Source organism: Gopherus flavomarginatus, chromosome 2 (assembly GCF_025201925.1).
Source record: "Gopherus flavomarginatus isolate rGopFla2 chromosome 2, rGopFla2.mat.asm, whole genome shotgun sequence".
NCBI lineage: Eukaryota > Metazoa > Chordata > Testudines > Testudinidae > Gopherus > Gopherus flavomarginatus.
In genome coordinates, this window is record NC_066618.1 from 35,134,932 (window position 1) to 35,154,276 (window position 19,345).

Here is a 19,345-nt window from a genome sequence, read left to right on the forward strand (position 1 = left end):
CATGAAAGTCTTCTCTCACCCAGGAACAAACTAATTGACAAAATTCAGTTAAGCAAATCCCTCCAGTACTTCGCTTTAGCTTTTATTTCTTTGTCTACCCATGAATTTATATCAGTTCCTTGGGCAAATCTTCTCTCTAACTCTCGCCATTGCAGATAACATTGCCTCTGATGCAATTTGCTCCATAACAATTTGCTCCATAACAATTCCTTTTTCCAGCCATTGTCACTTACCATATCGATTTGCAAGAAACAGCATCTGAACTGAATAATCTACAAGGGAAACAAAAGAGCGATTCTGCACTTTCAGTCCATACAAGCCAATCTCTGTCAGAAACCTCTCTGGGGTTTTTTCGGTTGATTTTAGTATAGAATTTGGAAACTTTCTTTTTCCAATCACCAGGAAATGTGTTTGGATGCCTAGGTGGCCCTTTTCAAACAACAGTTTTGATCAGAGTTGCAGATAGCGCACTATTTGATAACAGTCCGATAGCAAATCTACATTCTTTGTTCTTTTGGAATGCAATATTACTTTCAGCAGTACTTGTTTTTTCAGTCTCGTTTGTAGAGTGTTTCCTCCCATGCAAGAGCACTAGTTTGGACTGGTTTTGTACTTAAATCACATGTTTTAACAGAATCATCACAGGCTTGCTCTGAACTATTAGGCCCACTACTAACTGTAGTGACTAGCAGTTCTACCTGATCTTCTTTAGGCCTAACCCCACAATCAAGCAAAGTACAACTACTCTTCCTACTTTTTTCAAGTCAAGCTTCTTTTGTTTTTCTCTCCGCTTTTGAGCTCTGAACTTATGTTTGTACTGCAGAATGAAGCTCTGCCAGACTGCCAGTCACACCAGCAGAGTGCATCAGCACTCTGGCAAACTGTTACTGTCCAAATGGGCTATTTTTAACCAATAGTTTAGGAATATTTTTAGTAGTTGTGATGCAAATTGTGCTATCCTGAGATTCGGCTATTTTGCTGATCCTCACTCCAAAACATATTGTCTGCCTGAGAAGTGCTCCACTTCTGCCTTTCACCCACCAGAGGGCACTATGGCTTGGCATGAAATGCAGCAGGGAGGAGATGCGTGTGGTGGATATGTCCATAGCAGGGCGTGGGTCGCTGGGGCGGGGAGCCACTGCTGCTGCACATTGTGCAAGGCAGCCTGGAGCTGGACCCCACACTGCTGCTGGCATGGCGTGGTGTCACCATGTGGGCGCAGAGCTGGACCACGTGCTGCAACTGGTGCATGCACAAGCGTGCCTGCGCAGATGCAATCCGTCTGACATTTGGGTGGTGCTGCGCCTGCGCTGGCTGGTGCTCAGCGAGCTGCCGCCGTCTGCGCTGCTAGGTGCGCTCTTCTGGCTAAGCCAGGGCTTCCACATGCCCGCGTGGCTGCCTTCGCTGCCGCTGGTACTACCCCGTGCATAGCGAGGAGCCCTGCAGCCCTCCCAGGCATTTCCCCTCCCCCCCCTCATCGGCAGGCCTGGCCAGAGAGTTACCATGGGGCTTGTTTCTGGCCTACAGAGGGCTCGCCAGAGCAACCTAGTCTTCCTAACCCTTGAAAGGACACAGATAGAGCCTTCCACTTATGAATAAACACACAAGCAGTAATTCTTCAAAAACAGAAGTATTATTTATTTAAAGAAGTGGTTACAATGTAGTTTAGAAAAGCAAGAAAGAATATATAGAAGAGAACAAAATGCAATACATTTACAATTGAAAGAATTAAAGTGGCACAGCAAATAAAAGAGACTATAACAATGTAATCATTCATTTACACTAGCATTTAACATTTGACTTCTAACATTTAACATCCAATAAGCACTGGCCAAGCAGCTACTGGATGTGTAGGGGAAGGTCTCACTCAGACCACAGGCATCTGACTTTATTTACAAGCAAAACCCATATATTCTTTGATTGTGAATAGCAGGGTCGGCGCCAGGCACCAGCAAACGAAGCATGTGCTTGGGGCAGCCAATGGAAAGGGGAGGCACATCAGGGTCTTCAGCGGCAGATCCCTCAGTCTCTCTCAGCTGAAGTGCCTCTAAAGAATGAAGCGCTGCAGTAGAGCGACCGCCGAAGTGCCGCCAATCACAGCTTTCCCCCCGCGCTTCACTGCTTGGAGCGGCAAAAAAGCTGGATCTGGCCCTGGTGAATAGAAGACTACACTTACTTCTACTATTCTTAGATCCCTCTGAATCAATAGAGTCCTTCTGATCTGTCAAAAGGGAAGCGCTGTCTGCCGATGTTTGACATTGTCTGCTGTCGCTAGAGAGCAGTTGCTGCTGCTGAGGTGAAGGCTGCCCTCTGGTGACAGATATGGAAGCCTGTGCTGTCATAAAGGCTGTTGCTTTCTTGGTAGCTGTTCCCAGGGCAACCTCAGGGTTCTATTGCTGCTGCTGCTTCACCTCCTCCTCAAGTAGGTAGCTTCTTTTCTTTGCAGGCATCTTCCACCGTCTGTTCTCTCCTAAACCTACTACAAGTTCAGCCTGCTGCTGTTGGCCTTATTGGCTGAGCACGAGAGAGCACCCAGTATATCAGCTTCCAGCTTTTTAGCTCCTCTCCATGACATCCCATGGGCTTGGTCGCAGGTACCTACATGTGACTTCCTGTCTAGCTCCCCTTGTATAATGCCATCTTGGATGTTAGAAGGTTCTGGAAGATTCTGCTGAGTAATTCCCTATCAGTTTAATGGAATTTTCCACTATGCCACTCAGTATCTTTCAGAGATGGAATCTTCCACTACATCATCCCTATATCTGCCATTTTGGTCAGTCATGTTAGATTTTCTAAACTTAAACTACCATTAATTTCTACTTACGTTACAACTAATTACTGTTGTATGCAAACTATAGTGCCCTGATACTGTCACCACTCTTTTTATGTCCAACTGAGAGAGAGAGAATTTTACCAAATTTTAAACCCCTTCCCAGGTTTTTCTGTAAGCCTCTATTCAGAACATTCAAGGCAAAAATCTCTCACTACGCTGCTGTGGGTTACTGCTCCAGGCAGCTGTTGCTTCAGCTTGGTGGTTATTTCTTCTGGAATCTTCTTCAACTTTGTTCTCCTGGCTCTGCAGCTCAGATACCACCACACCCACACACTCAGCCTGCTGGCTGTTAGCCTTATATTCAGTCTCTGGCCTTCTCTAATTGGTTGCTTTTTCAAGTTCAGAAATTGGCATAGATACTCCCTACCTAATGAGATCATCCATGCCAGTCAGCTTCATCTGTCACTGAAACTAATTGATCCTCCTCCTAGCTATTAGTATATGTCCTCCTGCTAGCACCACCCTTCAGGTATTTTGGAGAGTGAGCTGAGTCATACTTGCTGAACTTTACTTCACCCCATCTCTTATCTGCTATTGGTCAATTCAGTCTGTGTCCTTCATTTTGATACTTTCTAATAGAGAATCATTGTGGCTGCCATTTTGGATTTTTAGTTCTAAACAATTATTTATTCAATACTTATCCTAAAACTAACTACTGTTTTATGCAAGCTAAAGCCTTATGATACTGCCACCATCACTGTTATGCTAATTTGGAGAGGTGATTTTTACAATGTTTTAAACCCCTTTCTACATGTTTTTCTGCATGTCTCTGTCCTGAGTGCTGCAGGCTTTTATACAAGATCAGAGCAGCTAAAAGCAAAACCTCTTGTATCAACTATTTACAACCTTTTCCAGATCATTTATGAATATGTTGGACTGCACAGCTCCCAGTACAGATTCTTGGGGGATGCTGGTATTTACAGGTCTCCATTTTGAAAATTTATCATTTGGTTCCCATCTTTAACCAATTACTGATCCATCAGATGACCTTCCCTCTGATCCCATAACATTGACGAAAAGCCTTGGGTGTAGGACCTTTCTTTCTGAAACTCCAAGTATACTATATCAACCTGATCACTCTTGTCCATATGCTTCTTGACACCCTCAAAAAATTGTAATAGCTTGGTGAAACATGGTTTCCCTTTACAAAAGCCAGATTGATTCTTTCCCAAAATATCATGTTCATCTATGTGCCTGATAATTATTTTCTTTACTGTAGTTTCAGCCAATTTGCTTGGTACTTACATTAGGCTTACTGGCCTGTAATAGCCAGGATCACTTCTGGAGCCTTTTTTAAAAGTCAGTGTTACATTAGTTTTCTTCCAGTCATCTGGTACAGAGGCTGATTTGAGCAATAGGTTGCATACCACAGTGAGTAGTTCTGCAATTTCATATTTGAGTTCCTTCAGAATCTTTGGGTGAATACCATCTGGTCCTCGTGACTTATTACTATTTAACTTATCAATTTGTTCCAAAACCTCCTCTACTGAAACCTCAATGTAGGACAGTTCCTCAGATTTGTCACCTAAAAAGAATGGCTCAGATGTGGGAATTGCCCTCACATCCTCTGCAATGAAGACTGATGCAAAGAATTCAGTTAGTTTCTCTGAAACAGCCTTGTCTTCCTTGAGTGTTCCTTCAGTATCTTGATCGTCTTGTGGCCCCACTGATTTTTTTGGCAGGCTTTCTGCTCCTGGTATACTTTAAAAAATAATTTGCTGTTAATTTTTGTGTCTTTTGCTTTTCAAAATCTTTTCTGGCCTGCCTCATTATACTTTTACACTTCACTTGCCAGAGTTTATGCTGCTTTCTAGTTTCCTCGTTAGGATTTCACTTTTGACTTTTAAAGGATGTCTTTTTGCTTCTAATTGCCTCTTTTACTCTGTTGCATAGCCATGGTAGCATTTTTTAACTCTGCTTGCTGTTTTTTATTTGGGGTATACATCTAGTTTTAGTCTCTATTATGGTGTTTTTAAAATAATTTCCATGCAACTTGCAGCTATTTCCCTCTTGTCACTGTTCCTTTTAATTTCCATTTAAGTAGCTTCCTCATTTTTGTGTTGTTCCTCTTTTTAAATTTCATTGCTGCTGTGGTGGGTTTCTTTAGTATTTCCCTCCCTACATAGATATTAAATGTGATTACATTATGGTCACTATTATTGAGTGATTCAGCTATATTCACCTCTTAAAGTCCTTTAAGTCTTGGATGTGATCTGAGCATTTGAAAACAGTATCTATAATATTCCTGTTTGTTTGCATTCAAGAAAAAGAACATCAGCAAGAGCACATGGAATAGAAAGCAAGATCTTTGGTTAACCAGAAAGTTGTTTAGTGCCAACAGTGTTCTAAGCACTGTACAAAACACCAAAACGAAGACAGTTCCTGCCTTAATGAGCTTAGTCTAAAATAGAAACATGCAAAAGCGAGGACACGTTGCAAAATCCAGAAATCTAGGTAGTTTTAATTTTTTTCCCTTTAATAGCAGTATGAACTGATTTGTGTGCATCATGGAAGTAGTTTTTAGGAGGGATTTGAATGACAAGAGATTGGTGGCTTTGCAAACTGGGATGGGAAGATCATTCCACTCAAAGGTTGATATGGAAAAAGGCAGAAAATGTTGGTTGTGGGAGTGAGGAATGAAACTCACAGGCATCAAGGCTGACATAAGTAGCACCCTGGAAGAAATGATGAGAATTTTATTGGCATCTCTGTCTGATGGAGTGCTGCTGCCATTTGCAATGTGGGTTTCCAACTGTAAGTCTTGTGCCAGTGTGCTGCTGGAGGTACGGAAATAGGTGCCTATAAGAGCCCTTTTTTCCACGTGTCTTGCAAATCTTGCTACAGTTATTCACACATTTGTCACTACATTCTGTAATGTACTCTGCATGGTATGACACCAGAGCTCCATTCAGAAGCAGCAGGTAGCACAGAACATGACAAACTGCTCACTAAGGGGAGCTTCATTTCAAAGGAGTATAAAGTTGCTTAAATATATTTATAATTGCATTATTACACTGTTGGGATTAGTAGAGGTGTTCAGGTTGGAGCTCTTTCAGTATAAATGGGAGGAGGCTACTGAGGGTGTTCTCTTTAAGGGCCCTTTAGCAATGGGTCCTCAAAGAGAACCTTCTCTTGTTGAATCATTGACAAGGACATACGCTCCAAATAATTACAGCAACAAAAGTCATAGTGCATTGGAATTTGAAAAACCCAGTTCTGTCAGCCAAAGCAGAATGGTTAAGAATAATCTTTTTGTGTGTCAAGGATAAATAGGACAACTATGTAACTTTGGGCCTTGCTCTTTGAATTAGTTGGAAGGGAAAATTCTGGTTTGGTTTGGGCCAAAATATCTAATTACTGTCTCTTATGTGTAGGCCAGGCAATGCTGTCCTCAAAACCAATCTACCACGTGGCATTATAGTAAAAATACAATGCAGTGCTTTCATCTTCAAAGCATTGTACAAACTTTAACTCTTGTTAGTAAGAAAGAGCAAAGATGAATTCTACATTATACATGGTTTATGCAAAGGAAAACTTTCATGTAATATCTAAGGGATTCTCTCTATGGGCCTGATCCAAAACCCATTGATGTCAATGGGCTTTGGCTCAGGCCCTATGCATAAGTACACGGGAGTGATCACCAAACATGATGTATGTCATAAATATATCTTTTGGTAATGCTTATACACAGACTGTTTACCTTCACAATTTGAAGGTGAAAGCAGGACCAAAAGAATCAGTTTTTCCATCAAGATTGTGGCCTGTTTCTCCAACGTACTCTGACTTTCACTGATAAAACAGCTGATTCTGACAGAAGCCAAGCATCTATCCTAATTCTTACATTTAGTATCAGTTTTTGATGGTTAATCATGAGGTGCTACTGGCCCATCTTGCAGGGATGAACAGAACCCTCAAAGCTGGCTTCACTTCTTCTTCTTGGATCAATCCCAGAGGGTGTCATGGGCAGCTATGTCTCTCTTCCCTAGGAGTTCACTCATTGGTTCCAGCAGACCCAACCTTATCACCTCTCTCATTCCACATATACTCCAGACTGGCAATCTTAGTTACAACTTTGTGATAGCTTTTGGCAAATGTTGACTTTTTTTAATGGCAACCACTTTACATTAGCGCACTCAGTGAGATCATGAGAAGCTATGAGTAGCAATGCCTTTCTTCTGTTGGGGATACTGCACTCTTTAGCTTGCTTACTGAACACAGACACTTGTTTTCAAACTGTCCCAGTGTTTCAGAAAAACTGGAATCTGCATGAAGTGTTCCTGGCTGAAGCTCAACCCTAGTAAGGCAGAAGTCATGCTGGTAGGAAGAGGAAGCATTTTGAGGTATTGGCAAGAGTTAAAATCTCATTCTGTAATCAGGCTCCCAGTTGTTAAGGTGTTGTACTGTCTTCAGGCCCTGTTACTCTCATTGCTTCTTATGAATACCCACATAGCAGCAGTGGTCAAAAATACTTTTTTTTACTTAGCTATGACAAGAGATGAGGCTGTCTGTGATGACTCATACCTGAATTTCTGGGTTATATCTCTGCCAAATGAGCTATATATCTTGCATCACTGCAGTGTTCAATTGCCTGAAAGCCACATGGAAGCTACAAGTGTCTTGACACTCCGCTTCAGGCATGCTTTGTAGGTAAGGTGTAGCAATGAGAGAGCATTACATAGTGCTCTACACCCTGATCTCCCTGTCTGATTCTAGATGTGTTTTATTGCCATAAATTACTGCAATTGAAGCACCAACGTTGTGCCTGATGCTGTACTCGTTAAAGCTCTTAGCTTGGTCCCGGCCTGTTATTTCAGAAGTTCTCTCTTCCTCCAGTTTCCACCATCATAGATGTGATTTAAGGGTGAGTGGGGAGGTAGAAATAGTGAGATTGATAGTTGTCAGGGTGACATGGAGGACAAGTTCGGTGTTTTTAATGGGAGATCCTAAGGTGTGGAATTCTCCATTACCACCACCTGCTTCTAAGGCCCAATGGAAGATTGATTTTTCTAAGCAGTCTGTCTTCCAATGATGGAGTAGTAAAACAGCCCAGCAACAGTACTCTTGGAAGACAACAGCCAAGACTTGATACCATTTGAGCCTGGTGGATTATAATGGGAAGGAATTTTAGTTTTCTTTTCAGACCAAAATATTGTGATCCTTAATAATGTTTGTGACACCTAGATAAAATGGTGAGAGGTGTATCAGAAATGCAGATTAGCTTTATAAAGAAGGATTAGAACTTTTTTTAAAATATATTTTTTTAAAATGTTTTCATTTAAAAAATTCTCATTTCTAATGTTTATTCTTGGAAGATCAGATGCTTTCATTCTTACTTTACATCATCAATCTGGTACCTCATTAGGTACATCACTAAAACATCAACTCTGGTCATGAAATAGAGATTTTGAAACAGTTAAAGTTCTTAAACTCAGTAAAGATATAAACATACCTGCATATAGTAAACAAATGGCTAAACACTCAAGGCATTAAAACTAATCCCTGGAGTTTTCCTTAAAGTTTGCCTTTGTATTTTGAAGAAAGTTCACCTTTGACTTTTAGAACATCAGTTGTTGAATGTTTGCAAGCACAATTACAAATGTAAAGTGTGTTGCATTTAAAAATTCCTTGTGCTATAACAGATTGAGCGAGGAGATGAGGAAATAGGGCAATAGTCTGAGCATTGCTCTGAGAACAGTGGACACCAGAAAAGCTGTGTAATAGTTTGTCTTCATGTGTTCAGAGAAGCACCAACTTACTGTGAAATATTAACTACTTCAGTGATATGCTGTATTATGCATTATTTTGATAACAGTTGAATAGTTTTTAAAAGAATAAAAAATATTTGATATAAAAATCAGACAGGCGTGGTGTTTTTTGAGAGGGGTTTTTATGCCAAAGGAGTGCACACAGCTAATTCTCCATCCCTCCCTAATTACTCTCCATAAAATGACACACTGTCATGTACTTCAGAGGCAGGCACAGGCTGGGGAATCCCCCTTTAGAAGGTAGTGCTGCAATAAATTTAATACAGCAGGCTATCTTGCAGACTCCTTGTGGGATTGGTGGACTTCTCCTTGGCCAACCACCCAAGCATGAAACCTGGAGAGCACTCCATGTGATTGCAGGGAGTCTGGCACCATGAGGTGGAGGTAGCCAAATACCCCTTTCTATATGGGCAGGAAGAGATCAATTGTTATATATTCATGTCATTGTAGCCCTCATTAGTTCAGATCTTTGACGCACCGAAATCTTTCTTAGTATAATTCCAGTTATTGATTCTATACTAAGAATGAATTGGCTTCAATTTGTTTTGCTGTTTTTCAAACACTGAAAATGCAAAGCGTATTAATTATAGAGTCTTACAAGATAAGCTTCATAAGAGAGGGAAGAAGAAAACAGGAAGAGCCCACAAGATACCAAAGATGATGTCTTTAAAATATTTTAAGCTGAATGAGATACCAGATGCCAGTGAAGATCCATGTTCATTAACTTTGACACTATTTGTGCAGTCATAAAATAGAAGAGATTTTTATTTGGGAACTAATAATCAATGTACCTTAAATGACCAAGAGAGAATTACGATGAAGCATAAATGAGGACGTGTAGAAGGAGACAAATTCATATACATGAATATTTTTAGATATAGTTTAAGACAAAAATTGTTAACCAAAGGGAAAAAATTGTTATCTTAAAAAGATTTAGTCTAAAATTAAACAGATAAATGAAGTTTATAGACAACTGCTGTGATTGCTGAGCAAAGTAATTTTAGTTTTATATGGGGACATTTGAATTTAAACCATTTCAGTAAATGTCAAAGTGGCAGATTGTTGATGGCAAGGCACAGGTGTGCAAGGGTACAAATGAGGGGCTGCCTTTTGCCTTATTCACATTGCATCCTAGACATAGCTGGTTGAAAATTTTTAATTAAAAAAACTTTTGTCCAAATTATTAAATTGAAAAATGTTTTTGACCAAACTGAAAACTGTAGGTGAAAAAAATTGTTGAAATTTTCCATATTTTTGATTAAAACCCAGAAATTGAAAACAAAAAATGATCAATATAGAAAAATTTGAAAAAAATTTCCATGAAAAATAATTGGCCTTTTCTAACCAGCTCTAATCCCACCACAGAGGCTGTACCTTCACTCACCAAGTGAAGGCGCTAATCTAGGCTAGTACTTCTACCACCAAGCCTAGCCATCCATAGTGGAGTGAGGCACAGGGGGTTGGGCCCAACCTCTCACCTCAGCTAGGGGTGCTGGCTCAGTGAAGAGGGAGTGCATACTACCCCATCTCAAGTTGTGGTAGAGCTATCACCACCAGCATGCATTTCTCTGGACCTCCCAGGGGGAATTCTCGGTCAGGCAGAATTCCTCCAGGGACTCCTGTTCCAGCACAACCCTTACAGGACACCCCCACAATGAGAGCTGTGGTTTAAAGTCAGTCTGTCCCATAAACTTCAAGATGTGTTGCCCCTTTTCTTCTGTAGGGCTTTCATCAGATCAGACATGAGATCTGGCTGTCCACTTCCACCTCCAGAAGGAGGCAGCCCCATTGACTTTGGTTCTTCAGTCCGTTCAGTGTTCACTTGCCTTTTTGGAGGAGGTGGCCCAACTTTCTTTGTCACAGGTAGTGGCTTATTTGAGAGAGAGGCCTGAGAAGGTGGAGGTGGAGGAGGGGGTGGTAGGAGGTCTTCACTGCTGCTGCTACAGGTGGGTGGTGGAGGAGGCACAAAATCTGGAGGATCTTCACAGAAGTCAGGTGGCGGGGGTGGCAAATCCTCTGCCATTTCAGGTGGCGGTGGTGGAAAAGTGACTGGATCTGATGTGAAAACTGCGCTTCCGCGTTTGGGTTGGGCAGGTTGAAGAGGTGTAGAGCTCACAGCTGAAGATCGCCTTTGAGGCGGTGGTGGCTTTATTGAGGCGCGTTTATTCTGGTACGTCTGTGGCTGGCTGGTTGGCTGCACTGAACGGTAGCCATTGACATCATTTGGTTTCTTATCCTTTAATAAATAAAACAGAGTCGTGGTGATTGGTGTTATAGTAAGAACATTTATGAACTAATGTTGCGAAGTGATATCATTTGAATTGGCATGGAAATGCACAAGCTGATTTCAGTATTTCTCATTGTCACAGAATTAACTCCTTGTTTCAACAGAACACAGAACTCAAATGGTCTAACCAGGACTTCCCATCCTAGAAATCGAAGTGGGTTGGTGTCCTTTGGGCCAAATGGTCAGCACAAAGGATATTTTGGTTTCCTTTCCCACAGCTGCCCATGAAGCTTTGAAATCTGCATTTTCACTGCAAAATACCTGTTTAGAATATTAATATATCCCCTTTTTGCACTTTCTAGCACAATGACTGGTGTTACAATGTCACAGTCGTTGCAATTAGTAAAGCCTGTAAAGGAGCTTCCATGATGTTCCAACCAGCTGCCTGTCATAAACAGATAGCTAAGGGTTAATGTCTCTTTCACCTGAAGCACCTGACCAGAGGACCAATCAGGAAACCGGATTTTTTCAACTTTGGGTGGAGGGAATTGAGTGTCTGTGTCTTTGTTTTCTGGCTGCCTGCTTTCTCTGAGCTTTGGAGAAGTAGTTTCTATTTTCTAGTCTTCTGTTTCCAAGTGTAAGGACAAAGAGATCAGATAGTAAGTTATATGGTTTCTTTTCTTTGGTATTTGCATGAATATAAGTGCTGGAGTGCTTTGATTTGTATTCTTTTTGAATAAGGCTGTTTATTCAATATTCTTTTAAGCAATTGACCCTGTGTTGTATCATCTTAATACAGAGAGAACATTTGTACTTATTTTTCTTTCTTTTTATATAAAGCTTTCTTTTAAGACCTGTTGGAGTTTTTCTTTACTTCAGGGAAATTAAGTCTGTACTCACCAGGGAATTGGTGGGAGGAAGAAATCAAGGGGAGATTTGTGTGTTGGATCGCTAGCCTGATTTTGCATTCCCTCTGGGGGAATAGGAAAGTACCTTTTGTTTCCAGGATTGGGAACGGAGAGGGGGAGTCCCTCTGTGTAGTTTCACAGAGCTTGTGTCGGTGTATCTCTCCAGGAGCACCTGGAGGGGGGAAGGGAAAAAGGATTATTTCCCTTGGTTGTGAGACTCAAGGGATTTGGGTCTTGGGGTCCCCAGGGAAGGTTTTTCAGAGGGACCAGAGTGCCCCAAAACACTCTAATTTTTTGGGTGGTGGCAGCAGGTACCAGGTCCAGGCTGGTGGCTAAGCTTGGAGGTTTTCATGCTAACCCCCATATTTTGGACGCTACGGTCCAAAACTGGGACTAAGGTTATTACATGAGTGGCAGCAGGTGGGATATAGACAGAATCCGGAAGCCAGTAGGAATATTATATTTTTCTTTTCTCTGCTAAGGGCTTTTTAGCAGAGAGAAACAGTTGGTTTTAAAAGGGAACCAGAGAGAATTTTTTAGCGTCCAAAATATGGGGGTTAGCATGAAAACCTCCAAGCTTAGCCACCAGCCTGGACCTGGTACCTGCTGCCACCACCCAAAAAATTAGAGTGTTTTGGGGCACTCTGGTCCCTCTGAAAAACCTTCCCTGGGGACCCCAAGACCCAAATCCCTTGAGTCTCACAACCAAGGGAAATAATCCTTTTTCCCTTCCCCCCTCCAGGTGCTCCTGGAGAGATACACCGACACAAGCTCTGTGAAACTACACAGAGGGACTCCCCCTCTCCGTTCCCAATCCTGGAAACAAAAGGTACTTTCCTATTCCCCCAGAGGGAATGCAAAATCAGGCTAGCGATCCAACACACAAATCTCCCCTTGATTTCTTCCTCCCACCAATTCCCTGGTGAGTACAGACTTAATTTCCTGAAGTAAAGAAAAACTCCAACAGGTCTTAAAAGAAAGCTTTATATAAAAAGAAAGAAAAATAAGTACAAATGTTCTCTCTGTATTAAGATGATACAACACAGGGTCAATTGCTTAAAAGAATATTGAATAAACAGCCTTATTCAAAAAGAATACAAATCAAAGCACTCCAGCACTTATATTCATGCAAATACCAAAGAAAAGAAACCATATAACTTACTATCTGATCTCTTTGTCCTTACACTTGGAAACAGAAGACTAGAAAATAGAAACTACTTCTCCAAAGCTCAGAGAAAGCAGGCAGCCAGAAAACAAAGACACAGACACTCAATTCCCTCCACCCAAAGTTGAAAAAATCCGGTTTCCTGATTGGTCCTCTGGTCAGGTGCTTCAGGTGAAAGAGACATTAACCCTTAGCTATCTGTTTATGACACTGCCCTTCCCTGAAAATATCAGATTTTTTTTTATATCAATAGTGTGTGTTTATCCCCAGAAGTTAAATTAACAACAAACTAAATTTGCACAATGGAAACTTGACCCAGAAGTCATCTGTTGTTCAGCAACATTTTATATTTGTCTGCAGGGTGGACTTTCCCATATAATACAACTTTCACTGTGCTACAGATGTTCTGTAATGCTAGGAGAAGCTTGCAATTCAGTTCTCTGTGGCAGAAGGTCATTACACTAAAAGAAAAGTCCAGCTGAAGTCTGAATGAAAATTAAGCACAAAGTCAATACTAGTAGCTACAAATTAATTAAATTAGTTGTATTAAAGCTTGTGGCAGACTCATCCATTCAAATTTGCCATGATTTTATGGAATAAAAAGAAAGTGTGGATTTTTTTTTGCTTTCTTCCTTTGTTATATTTTATTTTACCTTTTTGAGTCGTTGCTACTATATTTTTGGCTAATGTTAAAAATAACGAGGAAGCTACATGTCGCCAATGGATAGTGACATTTAGCTACGACAGCCCTCAACAGGTGGAGCATGGTACCAGGGATGTATTGTAACTCTGGAGTCACAATCCCTCTTGGAGTCCAGGGAGTACACCCCTTGTAATGCTGCATTGTGCTGCCTTTGGTGTGGTTGGCCAGCTTTGCAAGAAGATGTGAAGTATGAGAGGGCTGTGGGGCAATATGTGCCCTTGGAAGCACACAGGGGTAGCACTCCATGGTCTATATGGGGTGCAAAAAGTGGAAGTCTAATTTTGCCCCTCCTGCATCAAAGCTAGGGCTAGGGACAGTTTGCCCCGTACATTCTTCTGCATTTGTGCCAGTAACACATATTTCTTCCACTTGCGCTCAGAACAAAAAGGTGGCAAAAAAATACCCACAACCCATTAAGCTCTAGTCACACTCAGCCACAAATGTACCGGTCATACAAGGGCTTTGATCACTCTTTTTTAAGGAAAAAGGCAAAGCATACATCACCCATGTTACAAAAAATAAAATATAGGTTAGCAGTTCATTAGGGCTGTGTTTGCTTTGGCAGAATATTAGGTGAACTTTAATTCAAAATGTGATTGCTAGGTCACATGTTAAGGATCAGTAAAGCCCCCTGGGCAAAATCTGAACATACTCTCTCCATATGTTTAGGTGACAGCTGCTAGCTGTTAACATTTACAAGTGCCCAACCTAAGCAGAAAGTGCTTTTACGTCTATTCTTGTAAATCTGTGGAATCGTTTCCTAGGATGAACACACAAGGCCAGTACACATTGTCAGTCCCAGCTGTACAGAGATGGTTGGCAGAAATAAACACAAATGAAATATATTAATTGGGAGATAGATTGTAGTCAGCTCTGTGCTCTGTTGTAGAGCAATAGGCTACCATGGTGTGAAGTTCAAGACTTGAGTTTGGTTCTTCGGTCCCAGGCTGGTAGAAACTGTGAGCATAGCACGTTCAGCCCTTTTAGTAGGAGTGCCAGTTAAATAATGTTTTTTTTTTAAATGGGGATAGTGATACTGACCTCCTTCATAAAGCACTTTGAGATCCAATGATTTAAAATGCTTTCTAAGAGCTTAGTATTTGTAATGGCCTGTGTACCCCATCCTGGCTCTGAAAGAATTAACTGAAACAGGAGAAGGAATCAGCCATCCACCTCCCCAAATGGCAAAACCAACACACTACCCCTTAATGCTCTAGTGCTTTGAAGGGACAGAGAGTGGGTGAGGCAAAATTTAGCTGTAGTGCCCCAACAGAAACCTCTGATTTGTACCTTTGTCATCTCAGTGTGTTTCTGGGCCTCCAACCTGGCAGGAGGTATGCTCTGGAGAATCTGTCCATTTGCTTGAACAGTACCTGTTACGTCTCAGAAAGAGGAAGGAGAACACAGGTATATTGAATGTGCAGAATTAACCAGAACTCAAACAATGAAGAATAAGAATTAACAAATCTGTTCATTTTCCAGCAGGGTACGAAAAGCTAGAATTCTGACAGTAATTGACCTGTCATGGATTTTACTGCATCAAAAAGGACCATGCAGAGTTACAACATTGCCTCTTGCTTGTTTTCCACCTTTTTATTCAGTTCTGATTGACTTGCTATGAAAAACAAACAAGTGAAACCATATAGTCAAATCAATGACCATACAGAAGTGCAACTGGCAGTCCTAAAGGAAACAGTATTGCAAAGATTATCAGAGTGGAATTATCAGTGTCTCACAAGGTGATGGAGGCATGAGGGTCCCTGGGTTTGACTGATGGGAGTGGTAGGGGGAGTTAGGATGGCATGAAACTAGGGAAGAAGTTTTGTCTTTGGGCTTCAGGTTAAGCCAGAGTGGTAAGTGGGTAGAATTAAGGATGGTATTTTCTGACCTTTCATTGGTTAAATTCTTAATTACAGTGTAACATTTTGCTAATGCTTTTAATAGTGTTTAGTTTGAGAATTTAACTGTACAACAATACATTTTTTCCTGGATTTTTTTTTAATGGAGCCTGCTTAAATTTAGAGACAAAATTCTGTATGGATAAGGCTGTCAGATCTGAGGTCTTAGGATATTATGGATGGGGTCATCCCTTTTCATTAGTTGTCATTAGCTATTAATTGATCACAGTTAACTCAAAAAAATGTAATCACACTTAATTTTTTTTAATTGTGATTAATGGGACTTATAACCATAGAATACCAATTAAAATTTATTAAATATTTTTGGATGTTTTTCTACATTTTCAATATTGATTTTGATTACAACACAGAATACAAAGTGAACAGTGCTCACTTTATAGTATTATTTTTATTACAAATATATGCACTGTAAAAATGATAAACAAAAGAAATAGTATTTTTCAGTTCACCTCATACAAGTACTGAAGTGCAATTTCTTTATTGTGAAAGTGTAACTTACAAATGTAGATTCTTTTTTTGGTTACATAACTGCACTCAGAAACAAAACTGTGTAAAACTTTAGTGCCTACAAGTCCACTCAGCCCTATTACTTATTCTGCCAATTGCTAAGACAAACAAGTTTGTGTACATTGATGGGAGATACTGCGACCTCCTTCTTATTTACAATGTCACTTGAAAGTGAGAACAGGCGTTCACATGGCACTTTTGTAGCCGGTGTTGCAAGGTATCTACATGCCAGATATGCTAAACATTCATATGTCCCTTCCATGCTTCGGCCTCCATTCCAGAGGACGTGCTTCCATGCTGATGGTTTGTTAAAAAAAAATAATGCATTAATTAAATTTGTGACTGAACTCCAGGGGAGAATTGTATGTCTCCTGCTCTGTTTTACCTGCATTCTTCCATATATTTCATGTTATAGCAGTCTTGGATGATGACCCAGCACATGTTCATTTTAAGAACATGTTCACATCAAATTTGACAAAATGCAAAGAAGGTACCAATGTGAGATTTCTAAAAATAGCTGCAGCACGTGACCCAAGGTTTCAGAACCTGAAGTGCTGTCCAAAATCTGAGAGGGACGAGGTGTGGAGCATGCTTTTAGAAAAGCAACACTGATGTGGAAACTACGGAACTTGAAACACCAAAAAAGAAAATCAACCTTCTGCTGGTGGCATCTAACTCAGATGATGAACATGCATCGTTCCGATTTACTTTGGATTGTTGAGCAGAACCCATCATCTGCATGGACGCATGTCCTCTGGAATGGTGATTGAAGTATGAAGGGACATATAAATCTTTAGCGCATTTGACACATAAATATCTTGCTACGACAGTTACAACAGTCCCATGTAAATGCCTGTTCTCACTTGCAAGTGACATTGTAAACAAGAAGCAGGCAGCTTTATGTCCTTCAAATTGTAACCAACCTTGTTTGTCTGAGTGATTGGCTGACCAAGAAGTAGGACTGAGTGGACTTGTAGGTGCTAAAGTTTTATATTGTTTCATTTTTGAATGCAGGTTTTTTTGTACATAATTCTACATTTGTAAGTTCAATTTTCATGATAAAGAAATTGCACTACAGTATTTTTAATAAGGTGAACTGAAAAATACAATTTTTTGTTTTTTACAGTGCAAATATTTGTAATTAAATATAACATGAGCACTGTAGACTTTGTATTCTGTGTTATAACTGAAATTAATATATTTTAAAATGTAGTAAACATCCAAAAATATTTAAAATAATTGGTATTCTATTGTTAACACTGCAATTAATCACACATTATTAACTCAGTTCACAGCTGTGAATCTTTGTATTTTCTCTAGGAGGGAGTTATGGGAGGCTTGAGAAACCGAATACACTGCAAAGTAGTAGTAAATGTTTGCTAGCTGGCTAAACTAAAACCCTGAGAGAGTTTTGCATGCTGTCAGTGTTGTGTAAGGGCCTGTGTATAAATGTCAATGTTGCCAAACTGAATAATGACAAAATAGAGCTCGTGGTTACTAGAAAAAACAAACTATATAGTCTAGTATGGATTAAATGAACTCTCCAGTTTAGTCTGGGGCCTTTGGAAACTTCAACATGTGAAAGAAGTAGACATACCTCCTTGATATCTGATGCATAAATTTCTGAACCTCAATAGATGGTCTAGTTTTCTTAGTGTAATTTACTATGCTGAGACCCAATGAAGATGGAAGAAAGGCCTTTTAGAATTATAGCATCTTTATGGATTACATTTTCAGTTGAAGAAATAAGATGTGATCTACAATTTCCATATCCTGTGCTTACATCACGAGAAACGTCAGTCACTGCTATTGCATGGTTACAAAACAAAGTATGATAGCTTGAGTGTCACACATACTCCTATCCAAGGTGATACACTCTGAGGCCAGAAGGGACTATCATGATCATCTAGTCTGATCTCCTGCATATTGCAGGCCACAGAACCTCAGCCACTCACTCCTGTAATAGACCCTTAACCTCTGACTGAGTTACTGAAGTCCTCAAATCATGATTTAAAGCCTTCAAGTTACAGAGACTTCACCATTTACACTAGTTTAAACCTGCAAGTGACACATGCCCCACACTGCAGAGGCAGACAAAAAAATCCCAGGGTCTCCGTCAGTCTGACCCAGGGGAAAATTCCTTCCCACCCCCAAATTTGGGAATTAGTTAGACCCTGAGCATGTAGGCAATACTCACCAGCCAGACATCTGGGAAAGAATTCTCTGTAGTAACTCAGAGCCCTCCCCATCTAGTGTCCCATTACCAGCAGCTGGAGATATTTGCTGCTAGCAGTCACAGACTGGCTATTTGCCACTGTAGGCAATCTCATCATATTATCCCCTCCATAAATTTATCAACCTTAGTCTTGAAGCCAGATAGATTTTTTTTACCCACCACTGCTTCCCTTGGAAGGCTGTTCCAGAACTTCACTCCTCTGATGGTTAGAAACCTTTGTCTAATTTCAAGCCTAAACTTGTTGATAGCCAGTTTATACCCACTTGATAGGTTTGGAAAAGAAATAGAATATGTTGCTGAGGCCACATTTACATTAAAATACTACAGCAGATTCTCTCACAATGTAAGGCACAGCAAACTGACTGGAAAATAAGGACGTGATTCTCAGAGGTGCTCCCATTGAAGTTAAATGCAGTTGTGGATTCGCAGGCCCTAAAACTTCTAGAAAGTCTACATCAGGGGTCGGCAACCTTTCAGAAGTGGTGTGCGGAGTCTTCATATATTCATTCTAATTTAAGGTTTCACGGGCCGGTAATACATTTTAACATTTTTAGAAGGTCTCTTTCTAGAAGTCTATAATATATAACTAAACTATTGTTGTATGTAAAGTAAATATGGTTTTTGAAATGTTTAAGAAGCTTCATTTAAAATTAAATTAAAATGCATAGCTCCCCCAGACCATTGGCCAGGACCCGGGCAGTGTGAGTGCCACTGAAAATCAGCTCACGTGCCGCCTTCGGTATGCATGCCATAGGTTGCCTACCCCTGGTCTACATGATATTCTATGACAGTGGTTCTCAACCAGGGGTCCGGGGCCCCCTGGGGGGCCAAAAGCAGGTTTCAGGGGGTCCACCAAGCAGGGCCAGTATCACTCTAGCTGGGGCCCAGGGAAGAAAGCCGAAGTCCTGCTATGCAGGGCTGAAGCCCAGGGCCCAAGCCCTGCCACCTGGGGCTGAAGCCGAAGCCTGAGCAACTTAGCTTCACGGGGACCCCTGTGGTGTGGGGCCCCATGCAACTGCCCTGCTTGCGACTCTCTAACACTGCCCCTGGCTTTTATATGTAGAAAAACAGTTGTGGCAAAG

At 40.8% G+C, this 19,345-nt stretch overlaps 1 protein-coding gene across 3 annotated transcripts in view; it reads right to left on the reverse strand.

The window, feature by feature from the left end:
* APBB1IP (amyloid beta precursor protein binding family B member 1 interacting protein) overlaps window positions 1-19,345 on the reverse strand; it is a 126,011-nt gene that overhangs the window by 1,735 nt on the left and 104,931 nt on the right. Inside the window, exons 13-14 of one of the 3 annotated variants that reach the window (XM_050939080.1) lie at window positions 14,892-14,974; window positions 9,346-10,834 (exon numbers count right to left, since the gene is read on the reverse strand). In XM_050939080.1, the coding sequence (XP_050795037.1) occupies window positions 10,292-10,834; window positions 14,892-14,974 (626 nt within the window). In that variant the 3' untranslated portion in view covers window positions 9,346-10,291. Of the gene's footprint in view, window positions 1-9,345; window positions 10,835-14,891; window positions 14,984-19,345 lie in introns of those variants that run through there. The other 2 variants (XM_050939079.1, XM_050939081.1) reach the window with 2 other exon arrangements.